The sequence below is a fragment of the Manis javanica genome, chromosome 11, assembly GCF_040802235.1.
Source record: "Manis javanica isolate MJ-LG chromosome 11, MJ_LKY, whole genome shotgun sequence".
NCBI classification, from domain to species: domain Eukaryota; kingdom Metazoa; phylum Chordata; class Mammalia; order Pholidota; family Manidae; genus Manis; species Manis javanica.
The window spans coordinates 2,644,350-2,671,542 of NC_133166.1; the positions used below are offsets into that span (position 1 = coordinate 2,644,350).

Sequence of the window (27,193 nt, forward strand, 5' to 3'; positions counted from 1 at the left end):
AGTAAATAGATGTCTATTAAAAATGCCATCCCAGCACCAAAGAGTTGTCTGTTATGATAAATATTGTGATCTTATGAATTAAATAAAAAGAAAAGCACAATACTTATGAGTCCATTGATTTAGTCGACTTGTCTTGCATTTTCTTAGCTGATCTAAAAGTCCTAAGTTTACATGTGCAGAGTGGAATAACGCAATGGATGGCATGCTGAGTGGTGCATTTACAAAGTGCCTTACAAAGTGACCTGAACCCATCACGGCATTGTAATAAGAATCAGGACGTCATTGCCATACTGGGGAATGTGTCATCAAAGGAGGATATAGATTTTTCCATGATGGTCTTCACCTTCACCTGTGTCCTCTACAAATGTTGGTAGATGCACTTCATATATCTTATGTCCTGTCTCAGTTTTATGGTGAATATGAAGATTATTTCAGTGTGGCCTTTTACATGTTTTTAAAGACTTAAATTGATTTCATGTTTGAGAGTTTTTCTTAATTTTTACAAGAGTAGAAATGAGGTAGAATCACAACAAAATCCTTATGATTTTGCCCATCTTTTTTTCAGTATTGCCTCCTTTCTTAACAGGGAAACTTATACATTATTATTTCATCTAATCACTCCCCTAATGAACATTTTATACCATTGATACATGTGCATGTATATATTTATATACACATACATACACACATATATATCAATACACACATGTGTACATATGTTTATCTGTATTCTTAAAAAAAACACTAGTTTTAATTTGTGCCCATGAACCAATTTTGCCCCCAAAATTGGCAGTAATACACGATGGAAAGGAGTTCCTGCACTGGGTCTTCAAAGTTAAGTAAGATTCGGTGATGTGAGGCCACCTGCAGTAGATGGGAGCCGGGAAAAGAGTCATTCATGGCAGGGTGAAGGAAGAGCTTGAAAATGACCTTGAGGATAGAAAGGTAAGTAGATCCTAGTTTAAAACGATATGTGTCATCTAGCAGTGCCACTCCCCACATCAATTTAACTGTGAAGAGCAGAAGAACTTCAGTAACTAATAGAGACCACATCAAATGGTACGTTGGGGAAAAAAAGATTACAATTTCACATAAAAACCATGATGAATGAAATTGTTTAAGAAAAGTGTAAGTACAAAAATGTCCTAAAGACTGGCAGAAAAGATAGTCTTTTCAAACATAAAAAGGCTTGTAGGAAAGTATTTACAATATGATTGTCTTTATATATAAGGAGCTCTCTATATTAATTTAGACATTTAGATGATCAATCGCATGTTTACTAGGTTGTTTCTGTGTGCCGCATGCATTTATAAATTTGAGAAAAGAGAAAGAACTATAATATGACATGATGGGCATGACAGATAAATGACAAATGCATTTTTATTTCCTTTACTTTTGCCCTCAATTGAAGAAGAGCAAACACAATGTCAGAGGAAAACCACACGGCAGTGACTGAGTTTATTCTCCTGGGACTGACAGATCGCCCCGAGTTGCAGCCTGTCCTCTTTGTGGTCTTCCTAGTCGTCTACCTGATCACCGTGATTGGCAACGTGAGCATGATTTTGGTAATCAGAAGTGACTCAAAACTCCACACGCCAATGTACTTCTTCCTCAGCCACCTCGCCTTTGTGGACCTCTGTTACGCCACCAGTGTCTCTCCTCAGATGCTGGTTCATTTCTTATGCAAGAGAAAAACCATTTCCTTCCTTGGTTGCTTTACACAATACCACTTTTTCATTACCCTGGTGATTACAGATCATTATATGCTGACAGTGATGGCTTATGATCGCTATGTGGCCATCTGCAAGCCTTTGTTATATGGCAGCCAAATGTCCAGATGCGCCTGCCTCTCTCTTGTTGCCGCTCCTTATATCTATGGCTTTGCAAATGGTCTGGTCCAGACCATCCTGATGCTTCGTCTCTCCTTCTGTGGACCCAATGAGATCAACCACTTCTACTGTGCAGACCCACCTCTCCTAGTCCTTGCCTGCTCGGATACGTATGTCAAAGAAATGGCCATGTTTGTGGTGGCTGGTTCCAACCTCACCTGCTCTCTCACCATCATTCTCATCTCCTACATTTTCATTTTCACAGCCATTCTGCGTATCCGCTCTGCTGATGGGAGGCAAAAGGCCTTCTCCACGTGTGGGTCCCATTTGATGGCTGTCACCGTCTTTTACGGGATGTTGTTCTGCATGCATTTGAGGCCCCCTTCTGAGACATCTGTAGAGGAAGGGAAAATTGTAGCTGTTTTTTACATCTTTGTGAGTCCTATGTTAAACCCCTTGATCTATAACCTGAGGAACAAAGATGTTAAAAGAGCAATCAGGAAAGTTTTCCATAAAAAATGGTGTGCTAAATAAAATAGAGATTTTGGTCACAGGTGTGTAATATATCCTTATCTGACCAATTAATAATTGTTTTAAATGAACATATCACATTCTGTCCTTGAGTATTTTTTCTTTTGTAATTCACATATAGCACTTGGAAGAATGTGTCAATTTGTTTGCTACTGTTTACAGTGCATTTCAATGAGATTTTTAAAAGTACTGCATGGGCATTCAAAGAAAGACCAGAAGGCTATGTTACAGCTTTATGTAATCAATAAAGAACAGATGATTCGATTCATAATATTCAGACTGATTCAAAATTATTAAAGAATTACCAAATGATGTTATGACATTCACAACTAATTTGAATTTTCTATTGTTTAATAATTTCCAAACTCTTTTCTAGGAACTTCTCAATAATTGCAGGTGGGGTGTATTTTTTTTCTTTTTCCCTTTATGCAAATATATAACAATGAAGATTTGGGTATCCCAGGTTATTATTCTAAGATTGAATAGCCAAATTTCCTGTAGAAGGTTTTATTTCATTTCATTTTGTTTTATTTTATTTTATCTTATTTTTAGTTTCCAAGATGGTTCTGCATCATAAAACAAGTTTTGGTTTAACTCATTAGTTTTTTATGAACTATTTTGACATGTAAAAATTACAGAAATAATATAAAACCTCTATTATAAACATAACTAATCATCGAGTCTTCACACAGTTCCACTTTTGTTTCAGACTTTTCAGGGGCTCAGATACTGTGAAACTGAAACCTTCCTGCCAGATTCCATTCTGCTCCACATTGCCTGCATACAACTCTTATGAATTTAATGTTTCATATGCTTATGTAGCTTCAACATTTGCCAGTGTTTATGTATCAACAGAATTATATTATTTTGCTATCCTTAAAACTTGATATAAATGAGATTATGTATCCTTCTTCAATTTATTTTAATTTTCACTAAACATTTCTAGATTTATACATGCTGATGTATTTTCCAATGACATATTCTATATCATTACAAGTCAAATGTTTTTAAATGCTTTGATACACATTGAAGATTTCTTGTTTGTTTTTATATCCACATCCCTTGTTCACTTTTTAGATTGGTTTCTTTTTAGTATTTGAATGCTGCATTTGTAATAGCTTTTTATGCATTCTGTTCTAGGTACCAAACTTTTTAATGACAGACATATGAAATGTGATATTTTCAACCTGTTTGTAGTTCGTATTTCATTTTGAGCATGATAGCTTTGATAGTACAGAATTTTTTTCATTTAAAGATATTTCAAATGTATCAATGTTTTTATGATTTTGCTTTATCTTATCCAAATAATTTTGATATTATAAAGATGTTCTTCTACCTTTTTCATTCATGTTTTTATGTTTTACTGTTGCATATGTAAGTCTGTATTTTTCCTGACATTATAAATGTTGACAAACAGAATCTATTTTTTTTAATGACGAGAATCAGTTTTCTATTTTTTGAATGCTCCTTACTTTTCTCATTAGGTTTTTAATGTAAACTCTTTCATGTTTCTAGTTTTCATATGTGTATCACTTTCTTTTTGGATTCTCATTCCAGGACCAATTTTCAATCTCTTCATCAATAAAAACTATTTATATAAAAATGGCTTTACCACCCTTTATAAGGAAACTTTAAATAGAGCATTTTCTTCATTTCTAACAGATCCCATTAAAATCTGGAGAACTACCTATACTCTTTCTAGAGTTCACACCCATTATTTCCTTGGAAGACATGTGACACCAGCTTCATTGAGCCTATACCAGTGGCTATGTAAATGAAAGAGAAAAAAAATTATTTGTAGCCGATAGTCCTCTGTCTTCTCTCTTATCTGGCAATCACCATCACAGATAGAGATGTTCACCAACATATGATGGTTCAAGTCACAAGTTTTCATTTCTGCAATGGCACAAAACCTATATACATTTAGTAAAAGCCATACTTCAGACTTTGAGTTCAGATCTTTTTCTGGGGTAGCAATATGTAGTATATACTCTCACATGATGATAAACCATGCCATCATGTGAATAAATAAGCAATATATTTAAAAGAGTTCATGTGAGACATATTCTCTCTGTTTTGATATTTTTTTAGACTCTCTTGTTTTAATGTTAATTCTTGAAGAAAAAGTCATTTGGGTCTGGATCTAGATAGACAGATATTTGCTTTCAGTTGTTAGAAAAGATTTCATTTTCTGGTTTCTTCGATTTTTTTTCTTTTTTTTGATACACATGATTGTACTACCAGATTATCTGTTACTTCTGTATAGGTGAAATGCCTCCTATTTTGAAATTTGGTACTTATGAGTTTCTTTTCATTAATATTAGTTATATTTGTCCTTTTCTAATTTAACTGCTTCCTTGGCTGACTTAGTAAGACATATCCTCTTAGTTCTAGAGGACATATGTTCTAACAGTATCATGTACCTGTAATTCATAGAACTCCTCCTCACAACTGTAATATAACATTATCTGCATGAACGATTCATGGTTATATCATTACGCAGATTGTCAGCTCCATGATGGAAAGGTGCCTATCTGATACTGCTCACTATTTTAAAGCTAGCGTTTATCCCATAGTCGAGAAATAGGTGGTTCTCAATAAGTATCGATTGAGTTAATAAACGATCACTGTGCCCCTTGCGTTCTGGCTATGGGAGTGCAAGCTCTACTCTTTACCACGTCCCAATGTGATCTTCCTGAATTCTTAACAATCAACACCCTTATCCTGAAATTTTAAATATGCATATCTCTTCCCTTCCACCATGAATCAGAAACTCATACAAAGTTTTTCACTTCCCTTTTGCTTTCTGCATAGACAGTACAGTGGTGAAGGAAGGTTTTCCCTGAATATTTATTAACTATACGAATGAATGAATGAATGCCACAATAGCTGGAGAATGGTTAATATGGTGTGAGCATGTCACCACGGCACAACTATCAACAGTGAGTTTTCACAGACTAATGGTTACCCTGTTTGAATCCCAGGCTCACAGTAAATTATTTGTATATGCCAGGGAAAGTCACTTAACCTCTCTATGCCTCAGTTTCCCATCTGTAAAAGGAAAATAATGATACTAATGGCCAATGGAGTTGTGTCAGGTTTCACCGAGCTGAGGCTTGTCAAGTGCTGAGCCTGATGCCTGGCAGATAGTAGGTACTCAATTTTTATTTCCTGTAATTAATTATCACCATTTGGTTTTCTTTCCTTTGGCTTCTCAGACAAGTTAGTCAATCATCCCAGTTCATCTCCCTACAGAATTTCATGTTTGAGGGATAAGGGAATGTGTTCAATATAATGTGAAGTTACCTGGGAGGGAATTACCAGAATTTGTTGTATATTCATTGAATTAAGTGCACATTGCTTGCCCCTTATATTATTAAGCTGATCAACTATTTTCCTCCAGGGCCTGAGCTAGCTGTGGAAATCACTGTCCTTGCTCAGTGGACAAGGGTCTGCAGTCCAGTGATGGGAATAGAAACATTAGCAGGTAATACAACAGAGTGTGTTAGACAAGGAGGTGGACAGCGCCCTAGGACAGCAGGGAGGATGGAGGTCAGCCCCATGTCTGTAGAGGAAGAGAGAGCGTCTTTTATCAACTGCAGCCCTTGTCCCCAGCAGGTGCAACAAGAATCTGAAGAGAATAAGGAAAGCCCTGAAGGGAGGGAAGCTGGGGATGTATTAAAAAGGGTGCTAGAAGGAATCGCAAGCTCTGCAGGTTGAAGCATGGCAGATAGCTACATTTGGGAAAGAATCAACTGGGTGTGTGTGAATACAAGGATTCAATCCCACCTTGCCGCTTGCCAGCTACGAGGCTGTAGGTGAATTAGTCCATCACTATTCACTCAGTGGAGCCTCTGTTTCTTTAGTCAAAAGTGCACGATGGAGTCCCTTCCTCTAAGAGCTGTATTTGAGAATCGGTTCAGTTACCTACATGAGAGATGCCCAGAGGTAGAAAGTGCTCACCAAGGTGTTTGTCAATGACCCTGTGTGTTTCACAGTCCTGTACATGACTGACCCTGCTCAGGACTTCAGTGTTCACTAGAAAACATTGGTAAGAGTGCTGGATTTTAGGGGAGCAGGCAGTTGTAGAATAAAAGGAAAAGAAAACTTAAAAATCAGAACTGTAAAATTTCAATAGGAAACTTTTTTGCTTTCCAGAGATCTCTTGGGACAATGTTAAATATGGAATTATGGGAAATACCATCGAGACATATGATTAGTTTTCTGATTCCAGAGAGCTCCAATTAATCCCAAGGGGCTGGCTCCCTGGATGGCACCCATTGCTGCTACTCGGAAGTCCCTCTAAAATGTGTTTTATAGCAGGTACCTGAACCTCCTACTTGCTAGTATAAATGCAGGGATATTTTACAACTGAGAGAGTCGCCCATGAACTTCCTTAATCAAAGGTGAGAAAATAGGTGCATATCAGAAGCTTAATTAATCTTTGTATTGTTTACCTTAGACAAAGGAGATTGTGTTGAAGTCTCAAAGTGTGGCCACAAATTTGCTGTCTGTTAGCTCAATACCTGTAAACGCCATCCTTCCTGTTTTCAGTAGCAGACCTTAGACCTCATCTAAGTTCCCTGTCAACAGGCTTATTTAAATTTTCTTTCACCTCTCTGGACAGCATTTTAGCTTTTTACTATTCTTGAGCTGGTTCTTTCTCCACCAGGGGGAGGCTGTCCTTGTTGTGAACTAGCGATTCCACAAGTGCCACGTTGAGCAGATGTTCACTTTTCACTCTGGCCTGACACAGCTGTCACAAAGCTATGATTTTCCTTCTGTGTGAACACATACTATTCACAGTCATTTTCTCCTCTCTCCACTTATCAGTACTTCTGCTCTACTTCATTTAGATATATCTGGACCCCACACAAGTCACTGAGCTGCGAGTCCAGACTATTCAGATGCTGTGGGCAGTCATTCAGGGACATGCAAGAGATGAGGACTTCTGCCAGTGAATCCAGATTCCTGCTGCATCTATGAATCCAAAACTCCCACATCTTAATTTTTTCCCTCCCATTTTTCTCTGTGTCTTTAACCACTATCATTTCCCTTTCTGAGGATTCCTGGGTGCAGGAATATATTAAAATATCTCCTACGCCATTTTGTTTTCGTACAAGAATAAATAAGATGTTTTTAGAGTATTTCCTGATAGAAATTTCTTGAAGAGAAGCTGCTAGTAACTGCCAACTCCTGTACTCCAGTGAAGGTCATAGATATTGCTCATAGGAAAGGCATAGGTGGAGGTGAATCAGACTTCCAAAAAAAAAATGGAACATTTGTGGTTTGGGGAACATCTCAGCTGCGACTTTCTGCACCTCTGTGCATGAGCTCTGCACACATTCACATCACTAGGATCCTAAAGAAAGATCACGTATGATATCTTTGCATCTGTTTTTTAATCTTCCTAGAACACCTGTCTTAAAATACCTTTATTTCTTTTTCTCTTCCTCTTCAGCTGGTTGCTAAGAAATTGTTACCCATTCATGAGTTCTTCTTTCTTGGTACTATTTAAAGTTTGAGCACCCTTTCCCCCAAACTCCACTTTGTGTATTTTCTCCACTAGTTGAAATACCATTTCCTTCCCCAAGTCAGTGTCTTTGTTCACTAGACTGTGAATGCCAGAAGGGCAGGGGCTTTTGAAGGTTTTGCCAAGTTTTGCACCTACAGTGCCTAGTCACAGGAGATGTTGAATACCCATAAATATTTGTTTTACAAATATCTAATTTGTAAATATTTGTTTTACGAATATCTAATTTGATGTCCACAATGACTTAAGGGGGAGACAGAACAGATATTATTGGTCTCACTTAAAAACAGGGAAATGAAGTGACTCAGAGTTAAGGATTATTACACATTGTCAATACCTATTATTAGTGTATTCAGCAATATTCATTAAATACTTACTAATCTAGATAGGAGACTTTGTCTCTCTATATCTTACACTAAAGTAAGGCTTAGTGACTAATTTTCAAATGAGAGAAGCATTGGGAAGGTTTACAGAAACTTAATTATGAGAAAAAGGGTCAGAAATAAAAGCATTCGAGAGAAGAGAAGAGATTCAACACTTGTGACATGAAGGAGAAATGAAATCCGTAGTGAGTAGCATTTCTGCCTAGAATAAGTGATTTTAAATTAAATACTGATCATGCAAACATTTTCTTTTCTTTATCTACAACAATATGTCAGTGCTATAATGCTCCCCCAAACACTAAGTGAAAAATCATATGAATTGATGATTCTTTGTTCATTTTTCTTTACCCAGTACTATGAGCTGTACCTTCATGTCTGCTCCATTTCCTTCTGTTTCAAGTACAGGACAGACTCCAGAAAATGTCCGTCAGAAATGCCAGTGCGGTAACAGAATTCATTCTCCTGGGGCTCACAGGTCGCCCCGATCTCCAGCCTCTCCTCTTCGCGCTGTTCCTCCTTGTGTACCTTGTCACCCTCTTCGGGAACCTGGGCATGGTGGTGCTCATCAGGTTGGACTCTCGCCTTCACACCCCCATGTACTTCTTCCTCACTCATTTAGCCTTTGTAGACTTGTGCTATGCCTCCAACGCAACCCCTCAGATGTTGACTAATTTCTTAGCAAAGAGAAAGACCATCACCTTTGCCGGCTGCTTTACACAGTGTTACATTTTCATTGCACTTCTCCTCACCGAGCTTTACATGCTGGCGGCAATGGCCTATGACCGCTACGTGGCCATATGCAACCCTCTGCGCTACAGTGTGAAAATGTCCCAGCGGGTCTGCATCTGCTTGGCCACGTTTCCTTACGTCTATGGCTTCTCAGATGGGCTGCTCCAGGCCATCCTGACCTTCCGCTTGACCTTCTGTAGGTCCAATGTCATCAACCACTTCTACTGTGCTGACCCGCCACTCATTAAGCTTTCTTGCTCTGATACTTATGTCAAAGAGCACGCCATGCTCGTATCAGCTGGCGTCAACCTCTCCAGCTCCCTCATCATCATCCTGGCATCCTATGCCTTTGTTACCGCTGCCATCCTCCGGATCAAATCAGCAGAGGGAAGGCGCAGGGCATTCTCCACCTGTGGTTCCCACATGATGGCTGTGACCCTATTTTATGGGACTCTCTTCTGCATGTATATAAGACCACCCACAGATAAGACTGTCGAGGAGTCCAAAATAGTAGCTGTCTTCTACACGTTCGTAAGTCCACTGCTTAATCCATTGATTTATAGTCTGAGGAACAAAGATGTCAAGCGGGCCTTGAAGGATGTCCTCAGAAGAAATACAGTAACTCTGATGGCCATGCCTCCAATTACCAACAAACCATAACTTTGAGTCTTTGGCTGAAGTACTTTTGCATTTTGATGATGAGTTTCGGTGTTCTCTACGAAAATGTCTCATGTATCTCCGCTAAAAAGTCAGGACTGTGAAATATGAGCATCACTAGAAACCTACACCCACCTGAAAGTGCAGTCCGTGGATCTGCAGTCACTACATTAGGCTGGAGGTTGTTAGAAATGTAGCCACACATTCTGCAACTCAGATCTACTACATCCAAATCTGTGTTTTAACCAAATCATAGGTGATTTATACATATATGAAATTTTGAGAACACTGTGCTAAGTGAAAATTCCCACTTGGTTGGTCCTAGGGCACCGATGTGTTTTATTGTTTACAATATCAAACAGATTAACGATGTTCTCAGCTCAGCTCTTTGACTTTATTCTATTATTACCATTTATTTTGGGGGCTACAAGTCTTTAAGAAACACATCCTTCTCTACGCTTCCCATAAATTACTAAGTGAAGCCAGAAACAATGGGCCACAATAGCGGTGTCCGTTTCCTTGAATGTCCTTGGGTAACGGTTGCTGTGAGAATGGGAAGAGAGAGGAATAGAATGACCATTTCTCCCGAGTGTCAGTTTCTGGGTCCAGTTTGCCTCTGAGCTACAGGAACTTACTTCCTCCTTGAGATGTGCCTGCCTGTTTCCTAAGACCCAGAGGTTAGCAAGAGAATGAATGCCCTCTTACTGCTCGGGCTTGAAAACCTTAGAATTTACTTGAAATTATCTCTTATCTTCTTTCCTAGATTTTTAAAGGAAAGTTTGAATTACTGATTTGGCTCTTGCTTTTTTTCTCATATAAATGTTTATATATTATATATATATATATATTCACTTAAACACTACTTTACTTGGAAGCAACTAATTTTGGCATTTTTATCATTCAGTTTTTTAGTGTTTTATTAATTTTTCTGTGACTTTTTCATTAACTTATGGGACATTTAGAAGGGACTGCTTAATTACCATATATTTGGGATTGTAAAGGTTATTTTGTTGTTTTATATTTGTGATTTAGTTCTGTTTTCAGAGAACATATGACTTTTGATTTTAGTCTTGAAAATTTTTAAGACAAATGGTTTTCCTCTTTATTGAGATATAATTAACACGTAACACTGTGTAAGCTCAAGGTATACAATGTGATGATATGACACATATATATGTTGCAAAATGATTATCACAATAATATTAGTTACACATCTGTCATCTCACAGAAGTACATTTTTTTTTGTTATTCTGGTAGTAGTGGTGAAAATATTTAAAAATCTTCTCCTTTAGCACTTCCCAGTACATGGTTCAGTATTGTTACCTATAGTTATATTCTCTAATATAGTCATATATTTCATATATAGTCATATATGCTCATATATAGTCATATAGTGTAATGCGGTCCACTAGATTCCAAGAACTTTTTCATTTTATAATGGAAAGTTTGTACCCTTTTACCACAGCTTCCTATTTTCCTATCTCCCAGCCCTTGCCAGCCAGCATTCTACTCTGTGTCGTCTGTGGTCTAACTTTTTAAGATTTCACATGAAAGTGAGATCTTACAGTATTTGTTCTGCCTGACTTATTTCACCTAGACATTGTCTTCAGACATAATCCATGTCATTGCTAATGGCAATCCTTCTTTTTAATGGCTGAACAATTGTCCACTGTACATATTTGCCACATCTTTGTCCATTCCTCTGTCAGTTGAGTCCATCTTGGTTATTGTGAATAATGCTGCAGTGAACATGAGGATGTCGATATCTCTTTGACATTGGGATTTCATTTCCTTTGCATTTATATCCAGAATTGGGCTTCCTGGATCACATGATAGTTCTAGTTTTGAGTTTTTGAGGAACCTATCTGTTGTTTTCCATATTGATCATACCAATTTACTTTCTGATCGGTAATGCACATGGATTCCTTTTTCTCCACATCTTCTCTAGCACTTGCTATTTCTCATCTTTTTAATAATAGCCATTCCAGTGGGTACGAGGTGTTACCTCATTGAGGTTCTGATTTACATTTCCCTGTTGACTGGAGATGTTTGTTACCTTTCAAGTACCTGTGGTCATTTGTATGCATTCTTGGGAAAAATGTCTATTCTTCCTTTGCCAATTTTTCAATTAGTTTATATGTTTTGTTTTTAGTTTTGTTGTATGACTTTTAGATATTAACCCTTTATTGGGTATATGATTTGCAAACATTTTCTCCCTATCTATTGGTTGCTGTTTCACCTTGCTAATTGTTTCTTTTGCTGTGAAGAAGCTTTTAAATTTGATGCACTCAAACTTTGCTGTTTCTTATTCTTTTGGTTTCATTTACAAAAGCCACTGCTAAGACCAATATCTGGAGTTTTTCCTATGTTTTCTTTGAGGCATTTTATATTTTCACATCTTATTTAAATCCTTGACTCATTTCAAGTTAATTTTTTGTGAGTGGTGTAATATTGAGGTCCAACTTAATTATTCTGTATGTAGTTACAATTCTTCCCAACACCATCCACTGAAGAGACTACAGATTCTCCATCGAGTAGTTTTGGCTCCCTTGTCGAATAGTAGTTGACTACATGTGCATGGGTTTATTTCTGGGCTCTCAACTCTGTATCATTTGTCTATGTGTCCACTTTTTATGCCAGTACCATACTGTTTTAATTAATATAACTTTGTAGAATGAATTTAAAACTGGGAAGTGTGATGCCTCCAGCTTTGTTTTTTCTCATAATTTCTCATAATTTGAAATCCGTTGCTTTTCCATATGAATTTCAAAATTGTTCATTCTGTTTCTGTTAAAAATACCATTGGGTATTTAACAGGGACTACATTGAATCTATAGATGGCTTTGGGTAGTATGGACATTTAAACAATTTTAACTTCCCTCCAATCCATGAACAGCAGATATATTTTTACTTAAGTCTTTTCCAATTTCATCAATGGCTTATTGTTTGCAGCATACAGATCTTTTGATTAAATGTATTCCTAAGCATTTTATTTTTTTTTGTGCTATTGTAAGTGGGACTTTTTTCTGTACCTCTTTCTCAAATAGTTCACTGTTTGTATATCGAAATGCGACTGATTTTTACATGTTGGTTTTTTATCCTGCAACTTCACTGTATTTGTTTATTAGTTCTAACTGTTTTTTGGTGGAGTCTTTAGAGTTTTCTGTGTATAAGGTCATATCATCTGCCAATAGAGACAATTTTACTTTTTCCCTTCTGATTCTGAATGCTCTTTTCTTGCTTAATTACTCCAACACAGACTTCTGGTGATATGTTGAATATATTGGTGTGGGCACTCTTGACTTGTTTCTGATCATAGATGAAAACTTTTCAACCTTTCACCATTGAGTATGTTATTAGCTGTGTGCTTGTCAATTATGGCCTTTATTATGTTGAAAATGGTTTTTTTTATACCCAGTTTCTTTAGAGTTTTTATCATGATGGATGTTGAATTTTGAAAAATGACTTTGCTGCATCTGTTGAGATGATTATGTGATTTTTATTCTTCCATCTATTAATGTATGCATCCATTCTTTTCATAAACTGCTGCTCCCTGTAAAAATAGTATACTGTAATAAATAATGTGGCACAAATGAACTTGAATCTTATTTCTAAGGTTTGATATGTGTTTTCTGACAAGTGAGTTATCTTCTTTGATCCTTAGGTCCTTAACTTACTCCTGTTTGATTTGTAATAATAATAAAACATTGTAAGATTTTTAATAACTTTATTTTATAAATAAATAATTTACATGCAATTATATGTATCCACTTCAAGTATGATTCAATGTATTTTGTCAATTGTTTTTACACCTGTATTACTACCACTCCAACTGAGATATAGAACATTCTCATCACTCCCCAAATTTCCTTTCTATCCTTTTGCAGACAGACCTTCCCCCCCCCATACTCAGCTGTTGGTAATCACTGTTCTATTTTTATAGCTGTATTTCATATAAGTGGAAGCATGTGGTATAGTCCTTTATGTGTATATTCTTTGACTTAACAAAATTTTTCTGAATATCACCCAGTTGTTGCATGGATCTGTAATTTGATATATTTTCTATTATTGAATATTGCATTTTAAAGAGTTATCACAATGTATTTATCCATCCATCTCTTGTTACAGTCTGGATCATTTCACTAAGGATGGGACAGTCTTAAGCATCAGGGTTAATGATGGTATGATTTCAAGAACAAAAGAAGATTCTCCCACCAAGCTGGCAAACTCATCTGGAACATTCCAGTGTGACCACAACAATCAAAAATCATGACTTCAGATATGAAAGACATCTTGTTTTCTCTTTCTCAACTGTGCAAGACACCATGGATACATAATCACCACCTCTGAGTTACTTGCTAGATTTTTGTAGGTAGACATGATAATTTTCAGCATTGTTCCTATTCTGCTTCATATCTAAAATCTTTAGTTCATTTCAAACGATATTCAATACTGTGGTCCAAAAAATCAAATAAGGTTGTGAATGTTAGATGTGGGTTTAAAGACAATAGTACTAAGTTTAGGGGTCTTTGGCAACCATAGAGTATTTGCCCTTTAATGGAGGCAGATACTACTCAGTTTCAGCCCTTTGTTTCCATTCCAGGATGCAAGTAAGTGAAGTCAAATTATTTTGATTTTCACAAAATTTAATGATATGGTAATGAACACAAAATTTGGCAGTTTAAAACACCATGTGAATCCAAACAAAAGACGTCTTTGGGTAAAATCCTGTTCTACTTTTTTTCAATAAATTAGTTCAATATATATTTATAGAGAACTTAGCATTATTCAAGCACTGTACTGAATTCTTTGTATGTAGTACATATAATATACAAGTTACCTATCCTTTTGGAATTAACAGCCTGGAAAGGAAAACAAATCTTAAACAAATAAACCACATTACAGTTACAGGTAATCGCAATAAATATCATAAAGAAACAGAGCAGGGTTACATAAGTGAAAACAATTATTGTGGTGAGTAGGTTTAATTTAAGTAGAAGAATGCTTCTCTAAGGAATTGACATTTAGGCTGATATCTAAAGGACAGGTAGGCAATAACCCAAGGAAGTTTGGAAGAAGTAGTATTCAAAGAAAGTAGTGACAACACCTATGGGCAATTTCTGAGTTTGGAAAGAGGTTTTTGCAAGACCAACAGGATCAGTGGATAAGGGAGAGATTGATAGAGAATGAGGAAGTAGATTATGGTCAGGACTTTGATAAATATATCATTTGGAGACTGTGTCACAATTGGAGCATTCACATGTCTCTTACCTTCACCATTAGACTAAAAACTACTGAAACACATATTATTTTTATCTTTGCATCTGTTGATTGGGTAGATAATTGGGTACTTGGTAAATGGTAAGGAAAAGTAAATGTATTTTCTACTTTTATGTATGTAATTTATTTTACTATATATATTACATATATAATTTATATTAATAATATAATATACATCTTATTTTTACCTTTATTCTATTGGTTTTCATGTGTGGGCAAAGAAATTACATATTGCTAAATTACATGCTCACCAGGTTTTCCCTAAAAGATTACTTTCTAGCACTTGGACCTAACAGCTTGAATTAACTCTACTACAACTCATTATAACCTCTTGTCCAAATGGCTCTCCTCACTGGGTTTTATAATTTAACCATTTTATTCTAGATAGGCAAGTCCTTTCAGCAAATGTTCACTCAGTAGTAATTTTGTAGAAGATACCATACAAAACACAAAGTCCATGCATTATGTCATGTTTTTATATCCTTATTAACTGTTCTATTCATTTGGCTGGAATAAATGGTGATTCATAATGCAAAATTCCCATCAGAACAAACTCCTGGTCACGCAAAGCAATTATCCCAATATGAGCACAAACTGATGCTATCACACTGGGCAAATCCCAAGACTGATGAAAATGAGTCTGCATAAATTATTATTTCCCTAGTGTTTTCTCTTGTATATAAACATTGTAATTATATTTTTCAGGTATGTTGAAAATACTTCAGGGATAAAAGCTCCAAATTACAGGTTGGATTTAAATCGTTCCCAAGAACTCATCACTTGGACCACTAGTGTCTCTGAAAGAATCTTTCTTGGGGTAAGGTAGGAATGAAAATTCTGACTTCTACACCTGTCCTTTCTCTTTCTGTTTAATTTTGGATCGTCATCTGTAGGAATCAGGTGACAACAAAAGCAGCATTGTATGTTAGCTTAATTTCTTAGCAAGTTAAAATGAGTTGGTATGTATTTATTATTTAGAGAGTTCATGAGAAAATATTAAAATTCTATTGGAGTTATGTGTTTACACTAATTACTTTTCTTTACAAATAGCATTCTCCCCACTCACTCAATCATTTAACACATTGGATAAACATATTAAACTAAGCACTTGATAATCTTATAATTTTTTAAGAAAACTATCTCTTGAAAGAATAGTCCCTCTCCCCGTCCTCAAAAAAAACTATCAAATGATTCAAAAGACAGACAAATTCCAGCAGGAATTATACTCAGTCTAGCAAAAGCAAAACTCTGGTAGGACGTTACAAATCTCTTTTAAAATTATTTGTGTGAGACACATTTGGGAAAAACTCAATATTAAATAAGAGATACATAATTAGTAATGAGTGTAGGACTTGAATACTGAATCAATGCAGATTAAATGCTAAATCAGAATGTTATTAATTATGAGCATTTTAGAAATTATTTAGTCAAAGTCTGATGTTGAATAGATGGGGACTCAAGTTCACAGGAACTTCACATGATATTCCAATCAGAAGAAAGCAATTTGACATTATTGATCCAGTGAAATCTTATGTAGAGGTGTATTGCAGTTATATTTCTTGAAATAAGAAACACAGACTTAAAAACCCATTGCTACTACACTGATTCTTAATTACCCAGAAATTTCAGATTGGACACCAATGCAATGTCTAAAAGGATGTCTGGTTCCTTGCCTCACTAAAATTTAATTATTTTTCAATGTGCTATTTCTCATGCAGAGAGCAAAATAGATATTTCTGACTATTACCAAACTGGATCAGCAATCTCTCCAATTCACTACGAATTATTTGGCACTCTGTGTTGGAATAGGAGTTAGGACATGATAAAAATCGTGGAAAGCAAATTTTCTACTGCTTACATAAATATCAAATAAATGAACAGTCTTTCTAGCTACAGGGTGCCCTGGGTGAAGTAAAAATTAAATAGGAAGCTCTCAAGGCAGGACCCACAGCCAGTAAGCATGAGCCTTTGACACAGTTACGCAGAGGAAACTTTATAAGCTTTTGCTTGTAGAAACAGAAAAGATCTTGAGTTAAATTTCTAGTAAGTATTCCAAAATCATTCAGACATTTACTTCCAGTGGAAGAAAAGGCTTCAGCTCTAATGCAGCAAGCACGAATTTATCATAAGAGTCTACCAGAAAAAATTTTAATTTGCCAAGAGTATTTATCATATACACACTTTACATCTCAAATATCTTGTTTATTGAGATTCAGAGAATTATGTTTCCTAGCTACCTTTGGCCTTTGAAATTGTGAATCAGGCAAGAAAAGCAATTAGAGTGATCTTGGATATAGGGTCATGAATGGTAAAAGGGCTGAAAGAAGAGAGGGGAGGAGAGTTATGATTTTAAAAAGAGCTTTCCATGTAGTAATTTCAATATATAACAATTAAAATGTGTGCACATTAAATGAGAGTATTTAAAATATCTGAAGCTTGTCTCATGGTATATCCACATGTATGGTAATTTACCATTTGCCTTATCACAAATAGAAAACAAACCCATTATTATTTGTTTTCTGTGATATGATGAGCAAACAGGTCCTAATATTTAGGGTCCAGCTGTACAGATAATGTGTTTGAGACTAGAAAAGATTTATATCCCCCTGTGATTGGTGTTCAGACCTCTGATGTCATATTGTATTCTATTTCCCTAGGAACACTTAGATTTTTTTCTGACGTGTTCCTATTCCCTCCCCATTTATGGAGTGCCTCCATGATCATTATTTGCAGTTTCTTTAAGAGCATTAATCAATGATAAACTGAAAAGGGCTCTACTCGTGACACTATTGAATGAAGGTAGTTTCCCAAGTAATGCAGGTGATGTCTTACTTCCTTATATTTTGTTTAGCTGTTGAAGTGCAAGAACTCCAGCAATCTCTTGTACTCAGTGTAGAATTAAGAATTCTTCACCTAAAGAGAACACTTGAGATTCTCCAGGCTGTTCGAATTAAATTCAAACGGCCTGTCCAAATGGGTGTACAGAAGGTTCTGAGACTTCCTGCAAGCATATCCCATTTTTCTTTTTTTTCCCCAAACTCAGCATTTTCTCACTTTACTTTTAACATAGACCTATTTTGTTGCTGGATATACAGTTGTTCTGCTGAACACAGATTTGAAAATACAAATTTAAGAATGCAAGGGACAGCAACCTTCACATTTCTTTGCATCATATTTCCCCCATTCCTACTTATACATATATTATTGCAGGGTTCTTCTAAAGGTACAGTAAAATAGAGCAGCATAATTGCTTTGTAAAACTGAAGTATCTATGTGTATAGGAGGAAATAGTACTACCAAAATACAGTCTTGTCTTCCTAAATGGTAGAGTGTGGCTGCTGAACCTGTTAAAAGGAAAGGGTAGGAAAGAGGCAAATTGGAGTCCAATTTCCTTTTTATATTTTATTGTCTTTATTTTAATTGTTAAATAGAATGTGATGACCAAACAGATGCTAGTATTTACAGCAAGTTGTACATATTTAAAGATTAGTATTTTTATGTCATTAAAATGAAAGATCTACATATACTGAGGTGAATATTTTCCAAATAGACTCATCCATCTGGTGAGTGATGAAAGAGCACTTTTGCTCTTTACACAAATCCTGATCCTCTAGTTACTGTATTTCCCTTCCAGAGGCCAAAGTTATAGGTTTAAGTCCTGAAAATTACTTCTATTGCAAATTAACAGGAATATTGGCCCTAATTCATCACCATAAACTGGGTGTAATAGACACATGAGCACACACACACATACACACACACACACACTCCAAAAATATGTATTAAAGATATGTACTTTGTAGCATTCATAAGTGTTCATACTTCTTGACCCATGGAGAGGACTTTGTATTTGTTTGGCTGTTTGCCACTTCCTGAGCATTTTTTTTGGCACCACAGAAAATTCATACCTGCATATATGTGGAATACCTTTGATTTCTCCTGAAAGCCTTCTGTCTCTGCACATACAGTCCACGCTTTCAGAAAAACAAACCTACAGTTAAAGGTTTTTCATTCTTTGATGCTAATCTGGATTACTGAATGCAACTAGTTACTTTGTTCAAATCTTTATTTTTGCACTAATCACTTTTAACCTTAATTTTCTCTTCATGTATTTTCCTTTACCAAGAACACACCAACCAGTTCTTTGGAGACAAGCACTATTAGCAGCTCTTTTTATTTCCTTAGTAAAGTAACTTGTACATATGTAGTGTTCAATGTTATTTATGCACAAAGGTTATCTTATTATAATGACTAAATTATATATACTTCTTGAAAGTATTACAGAGTCAAAGTAGCTAATTTTTGAGGGTACATGGTTCAATCTCCAGGAACTGCTTAGATGTAGAAATATAATTGGTGACATTGGCATTGCATGAAGTTGTTATTTGCTTCTTGGTAGATCAAGCCTACAGATTTCTTTGTGCTCTGGTTGAAGATAGGTTTAAAAATGATATAATTTGCCAATACTGTATTTGGTAGTTTTCACATAAAAATAATAAATTCTGATACATCTTTGAAATTGGAAGCTCTTGAGAACACTGCATCCACATTACCACATAGTAAAAATTCAGCTGGCCTGAAAAATAAAGCTGATTCTTTAGCTTGGGAACCACTATCTAGTTCACTGTGGTTTACACTGATCTGTAGGCCACCTCACTCATTTTTATCACCTAAATGGCTCCCAAGGCATTTGAGTTTTGATCCCTTATCTTCTTTAGTGTGTCCCTTAAAAAGTAACATATAACACTGAGAATCCAAAATGAAAATATATTCTCCAGACTCCTGGTACAATAATTTCCCATTTCATTATTTCATTGTAAATGATATTATTTAAACTGACAATTTTATGTGGAAGTATAATCTTTTCATTATAATAAGTATCATGTGAGCTCTGTACTAAGAATACTTCTCTGATGATTAATTTTTGTTTTATAACTTCTGGACATTATAGTTCTTCAATGAAGAAGATTAAACTACTTACAAATGTTACTACAAAGTTTAGAGTTAATTTTGTGTTTATCAGCAGCACACATTTACCAATTTTTCTCATATGCTGTAAACTCCTTAAATGCTTTTTGGGTTAAATAAAAAGAAAAGAAAAAAGATAAGCAAACAAAACTATGATCTGAGCTTTGGCCACTTGGTTTTCCCCTACCCATGTCTCTCTTGCTTATTCATACAAACTATTCTGATTGAAAATTCCTTCATTAGTAATTCACATAGGGCTTTCGTATATCCAAATCTGGGGTCCTTATCTTTGGCCTATTCACATAAAAATATCACACAGCCTTGTGCATTTTATGGGTATAGCAGTAAAACGGGCCCCAGAGAATGTCTTTCAAACCCCTATAGTTTTAGGCTCTCTATTACAACCAGGAGGGAGTGCAATTCTCAAAGGTCAAACTTACAACTATGCACACACAATTAATAACTGCACAATGGTTTGCAAAAACATATCACCATTTTGTCCAGAATCATTTCTGGGTTCTGATGAAGCTCATGATTTTATAGTAAGCCTGAAGTGGTAGTTGGTGGTTCAATCCATTTTTAGACAAACTTTGGGTCATAATTCCCCCATTCAAAACAAGTTGGTATCCCTAGAGCCATTCTCTTTGAGAATCATCTGCACATTACACACCTAGCTAATAGGGGTTATGACCTTCTTAAAAGTCCCAGATCCCATAGTCTCAGACTCTGTGTGATAATAGCTATGTGTGAGGGTGACTGAAAGAGAGAGAATGGAAGAAAAAAGGAGAAGAAGCCTGTGATGGGTGTTTCATTCACTTCTTAATTCATTTTAATTCATCTAAGTAAACAATGTTGGCACCTAAGAAAATGATCAGAGGAAATTCCACGTTGGTGACTGAATTTATCCTCTTGGGATTAACGGATCGTCCAGAGCTGCAACCCGTCCTCTTTGTGCTGTTCCTGGTGATCTACTTGATCACTGTTGGGGGGAACCTTGGGATGTTGGTATTGATCAGGATAGATTCACGCCTCCACACCCCTATGTACTTCTTTCTTGCCAGTTTGTCCTGCTTGGATTTGTGCTATTCCACTAACGTGACTCCCAAGATGTTGGTGAACTTCTTATCAGAGAGGAAAACCATTTCATATGCTGCTTGTTTAGTCCAGTGTTATTTTTTCATTGCCATGGTGATCACTGAATATTACATGCTAGCTGTAATGGCTTATGATAGATACGTGGCTATCTGTAACCCTTTGCTTTATGGCAGCAAGATGTCTAAAGGGGTCTGTGTCCGCCTGATTGCTGGCCCATATGTCTATGGGTTCCTTAGTGGTCTGATGGAAACCATGTGGACATACCGCTTGATCTTCTGTGGCTCTAATGTCATCAATCACTTCTATTGTGCTGATCCGCCCCTCATCCGACTCTCCTGCTCTGATACTTTCGTGAAGGAGACCTCCATGTTTGTGGTAGCAGGATTTAACCTCTCCAACTCCCTCCTCATAATCCTCATCTCCTACACCTTCATCCTCATTACCATCCTGAGGATGCGTTCGGCTGAAGGCAGGCACAAAGCTTTTTCCACCTGTGGGTCCCATCTGGTGGCTGTGACCGTGTTTTACGGGACCCTGTTCTGCATGTATGTTAGGCCTCCCACGGAGAAGTCCGTCGAGCAGTCCAAAATCATTGCTGTTTTCTATACTTTTTTAAGCCCTATGTTGAACCCCATCATTTACAGTCTGAGGAACAAGAATGTAAAACAAGCTTTTTGGAAATTGATCAGCAGAAATATACTGAGGAAGTAAATTAACAGTGCATCTGTTTACAAATAAACAAAAGATGTATTTACGAGAAGTTGATCCTACTTTAACTCCATTTACGGTAAAGTCAATTTTGAAACTGGTACAGAGCTGTCATCTAACAAAAAAACATTAAAAGAAAAAGGTATAGAAGTTTTACAGTTTTGTATGTGACATGTGATTCATTGATTATGTAAAGGACTGGGAGCTATATATGTAGCTATAGGGGATAATTTCTCTTCCTTTATACACTTTTTCATTTGTAAGTCTACATGTTACTTTTACATTATAAAAATTTTATAGTCTTACAAGAAAACATTCAATCTCTCTATAAGGGTATAAAGTACATGAGTGAAAAACATTTCCTTTTCTCTCCTCCACCCTGATTTTCCAGTCTCACTTCTCAAAGTTACCACTATTAACAATTTTCTTATGTTTACAGATAATATCTAATATCTACAAAACAATGTATGGCTTTATATGTACACATACACACAAGTTGTTATTACAGATGTTGACTGTTGAGCTAATTTTTAGGAGTTTATAATTCTGTAGCTTTTACTATGCAGGGGCTTTGATACCGTGGCTTAGAGGAATGTGACCATAATTGCTGATGAAACTTGCTGTCACCTTTAAGAGAACTTATGAAAATACCTCCATGTCCATGCCTGACACCTATTTATTTCTCCCCACTTGCTAGAGTCCCTTTCAATAAAATACATTCCTCCTTCTGCCATATCAGGGTATGAAAACTTCCAAACAATTATTATTTTTTAGATATTAGCTCCTGAAGCAGATAAAGAGGGACTCTTATAAAGAAAGATACATGTCTTGTTGTCAGAGTGAACTGTGACTTCTGTAGCATTTTTCAGTGACATTCTAGTCTCCTGGAGTCTGAGGTTTGCATGCTTTCCCTCATCTTTACCTATTAACCTATTTTTCAGGATGGAACAGATATTTGCTATTTGTACTGTAGTGTGAATTTTGCCCATAGTTGTCCTTTGCCATAATGAATTATTAGGTATCTTATTTAAAAATTAAATATGTTGACTTGTTTGTAAATATTTTCATGCTGAAGGATGCAAATGACAAGTTGATTTTTTAAGATGTTAGCATTTCAGATGAGTATAAGCAAAGTTCTTGAATGTTAAGTGAGCATCTACAATAAACCAAGTATTATTTCAAGTACCAAGGAACTGTCAAGGAGCTTTAGGATTATATAGCTTTCAGAGTTTCTGAATCTATACTGAGAAAACTCAGTAAAATTTGTTAAGTATAATACAAGACAATGGAAGTACTGATGTAACAGAGGAAAGAAGAAATTTATTCAGAGTAAGTTGAAGTTAATTTTAGGATTGTAAAAGATAAAAACATGTTCATCCTTTGTGCACCTGCTCCAATATACCAATAGCTCCTAGTACAATGTTATGTCAGAACAGGCAGGGTCTGAGCAAAATAAATGTTAGAACTGATTTGTAATCATATGCATACATGCTACTCTCAGTGAAAAATGAAAAGCCACCGAAGTTTAATGAATACTTCCCCAATGTACATATTTTACTCAGTTGTATTTCAAAGCTTCTTTTCTACCTCAGAGCTTATTTCTGCTCAACATTTCCTATATTGCAACATCTTCCTATTCACTAATTCTGTATTAGCCCATACAATTGCTTCAACCTTTCTATTACCAGGTGTTCTTCTTTAAATATATTTATTTTGAAAGTCAGATTGTCTACACATTCTTTTAAAACCCAAAAATAAACAAGCAACTATTTTTATAACTTTCAACATTCAAAAATAGCTTGTTGGATTTTACCTAAACAAATATCTTGGGATCTGTTCCTTTTTTAGCATACACATATATTCAGTTACATAAAACTAGCCCCTTTATTGTTGCAAATTGTTTGATTTCAGAGCCCATATGTCTTTTTATCTTTACAGTCTAGTTTGGCAGCAAATAAAGTCTCAATAATGACTGCAGCATTATAACAATAAATGAATCTCCATTTTGAACACTGACAAAATGCCTCCATTTTTGCATATATAAGACAATGTCTTTGAGTGGAACCATGAATGACTCTGAGAAAATACATGGGTCATAAACCAATAGCTTTGTTCAGAAATAGAAATGACCCATAACATCATTGACATTTATGACTGATATTAGCAAAATGAAGCTGTAGTTATGTCTGCAAACACCCAAGTTTAAGATTCAAGAGGAGTTTCATCATATGCTTTCACGAATTGACTGGTTGGCTAGAATTACATTATTAGACTGTCTCTTTTAGTTCATGTTACACTGTAATGGATGTAGAATAAGTATATACTCATGAAATGCTTTTTGTATTAACGATTAATTCAGCAGACCCCATAATTTTACCTAAAAATTATAGAATTCCTTTCTTAATGACAAAGGCTCTTTTAAGAAAAGGCTTTTACATGCTTGCTTTTCTTTTAAAGTTAATTCTGCTGATTCTGTATTTATTGAACAAATGGAGCAATGTGATGTTGGAAGAATGTATGAGAAAATAGAGACTATTTACTGCACTTCTCTAAGGAACAATAATTACAAGACATTCTATATATTTCTTCCTACCTATCTAAAAGATCATGACGCTGATTGGTAGTTTTTTTTTATGGAAAACTAATCCATGTATATTTTTAAAGAATAAACAAATGTTCCAGGGAATGATAATGCTGTAAGTGTAACATTTTTGTTTATATGTCATATGTTTTCTTGGGAACAGTGGACATTTGAAGAATGTTTAGAATCTCAGTCTCATACAGGCACACATGAAAGGCAGAGAAAGAAATAATAATGCTTACCAAAGTTCAGACATTATTTTAACATACAGTGTTTCACTTAGTCTTCCCATTAATACTATGATTTCTGCATTATTATATCCGTTTTAAAGATGAACAGAGACTCAAAGATGACTTGTTAACAAAAAAAATAGCATAGCTTAGAATAGAAATTCAAATGTTTCTGGCTTCAAACTTTTTTTTTCTTACCATAATAAACATTTTTCCTTATATTTTACTCGAGCGAAAAACCATGCAGTGAATAAAAGTATCATTTTATGTCATCCAAAAATGTTGTTGATCAGTTATTTGACAGCTACGTTCACAATGAGTAACAGAATCCACTATGAGAAAACATCCTATTGTATAATATATAGACATACCCAACTTGTTTAATAATGTGAGTTTTTGACTCCAGCATTTCTCAGATAAATTAACAGATAAGAGCAAGAACTCTGGAGTCAGATTTACTGAGAAAATTACTCAACTTCTCTCTGCCTCAGTTTTTTCCTCTATAAGATGAATGCATAGTAGTTTTATAGAGAAGCTGTGTAGGAGAAATGGATTAATACATACAAAGTACTTAGTACAATGTCTGATATATGCTATTCACTTAATAAATGCAAATTCAGTTTTATTATTAACTACAAAGTTACTTCACCTATTTGAGACTTGTTTTCCTCTTACAGCTTTCTGAAATTTTTCCTTATTATATTTATCATTATTTGGATATAATACCCTTATAGTTTGGGTTATTTAATTAATGCCTGTGTTCCCTATGGTATTGTAAATTCCATAAGGTTAGATATAATGTTTGAAAGCAATCATTTCTGTATTGCTCAGGCTGGTTCATAGTCTGTGACCCTTTAAAAAACCAAATAGATGATGGAAATGTAGGAAGATAGATAAATAAACACAATTTTTATAAACTGGAAATAGTGATATTAATTTTATAAGGCAATGGGAATTAGAAAAGATATGAGATACACTGATAGAATCTTAAATGTATATAATTTATTCATGTATGATTGGTCTGTTTTATGTCCTTAAACAGAAAAATTCACCTGGAGATGTTCAAGATAAATCAGACCACAGAGAAGGAATTTGGCTTCCTGAGGTTGACCAGTTGTCTAATGCTTCAGCCTGTCTTTTTTATCTTGTTTCTAGTTATCTGTGTTCTCTTTCCTGTGGTAACGTCAAGCCTAACTTTGAAGATCACACCCTCACAATGTGTGCATACCAATCCGCCAATTTCAAACATTATGGGTAACCTTGTAATTAGGAAAATCATTTCCTTGGCTAATTTATTTGAAGAGTGTGACATGATCACATTCCTGTTAACTCATTGTTTTGTCCCTATAGCTGTCTGTGACAGTCACATCCACATGATCATCTGCTCTTCATGTAGTTACAATATTGGGTCCAACATGTTCCACATTTATATGAATGCCATGTCCTCTATACATGGTTTCATATAGATTTGTTCAATGTTACAGTTGTTTTCTCCAGAGCTGGCAGTGTGGAACATCATCATGTCTTGTCACTTTGTAGCTACTGAGATCAAATAAAACTGGATTTTGCCACAGACATATTGGACATCCAGAATGCACTTAGGAGTCCATGAGAGCCTGAAGTTTGTATTTTTACTAACAGATTTTCAATCTTTCTCATCACTGTAAACAAGATAAACCTCTCTACTTTTGAATAATCTTATAAATATAACTAGGTAATGGCACCTCCTTGAAAAAAATCTGTAGCAAAATTAAAACAGTATCTTCCCTATATGTTGTCACTTTTCTTTTGAACAACCAAATAACTAGGAGAAAAAATATAATATTTGAAATTATGTGGAAATGTAAAGTTGAATTACCACACAAATTTCTTCTTCACCCACAAGCATGAAGAATTGCCATGTGAGTAATTTGAAAGACTTGTATTATATTGTGTTTTTACTATGTAATGTTGTAAAACATGCTGTTTTGTTTTTGTTTGTCTGTTAAAGGGAAGGTGATTACTAATTTAAGCAGAATAAAATCTTTAAAATCTTGTAGAGTAAGTTTTCAAAGAATGTCTAATCAGGAGTCAAGAATGTTAGCTGAATAAGTGCGTTACTAAAAATCTTTGGCTTTGAAGCCTTGATTTCATTGTTTATGAATCCTGTCTGCCTCACATCTCACAAGTAGATGTCTAATGGTGATTTCACTGTTCAATTAATTTTCCTGAATTTTAAAAAGCATGTTAGAAATGATGTGAAGGCCTCATTAATGAGCTTAGGAAATTAGAATGCATGTGAAAATAGCCATTGATTTGGAGACTTATAATATATTTTAAATCATTACTTATTTTGATAGTCTGCAGTTGGGAAACCTATTATAATAAAATGGACTTTCCTAGAAGATTTAGTCTATTTAATGACTTTAATGGAACCTGTTTCACCTAGATAAGACTATGTCGAGGACAAACTGCCTCTTGCTTTACACTTCAACTGATGGCAATATCTTCATATGTTTGTGGTCACACATCAACTCAGTTCAAAAAATTATTGAAGTCTATCAAAGGCAAGGCACTATAGATTTTTTAAAATGATTAAATATGTACCCACTGCCAATGAAGAGTAATGCTTATTTATGGAGAAATTACTGCAACTATTTTACCATAAGCTTGCTAGGATAAGAGAAACA

At 35.3% G+C, this 27,193-nt stretch overlaps 3 protein-coding genes across 3 annotated transcripts; all 3 read left to right on the forward strand.

The window, feature by feature from the left end:
- Nucleotides 1-1,424: 1,424 nt before the first annotated feature.
- On the forward strand, nt 1,425-2,363 carry LOC108396682 (olfactory receptor 5M5-like). Its single transcript, XM_036996742.2, has one exon. It carries the CDS (start codon nt 1,425-1,427, stop codon nt 2,361-2,363), a length of 939 nt encoding a protein of 312 aa, XP_036852637.2.
- Nucleotides 2,364-8,696: 6,333 nt separating this feature from the next.
- Nucleotides 8,697-9,665, forward strand: LOC108396683 (olfactory receptor 5M11). Its single transcript, XM_036996795.2, has one exon. The coding sequence runs from the start codon at nt 8,697-8,699 to the stop codon at nt 9,663-9,665; it is 969 nt and encodes a 322-aa protein (XP_036852690.1).
- Nucleotides 9,666-20,759: 11,094 nt separating this feature from the next.
- Nucleotides 20,760-21,716, forward strand: LOC108396688 (olfactory receptor 5M5). The gene has a single exon (XM_017659648.3). The coding sequence runs from the start codon at nt 20,760-20,762 to the stop codon at nt 21,714-21,716; it is 957 nt and encodes a 318-aa protein (XP_017515137.2).
- Nucleotides 21,717-27,193: the final 5,477 nt, after the last annotated feature.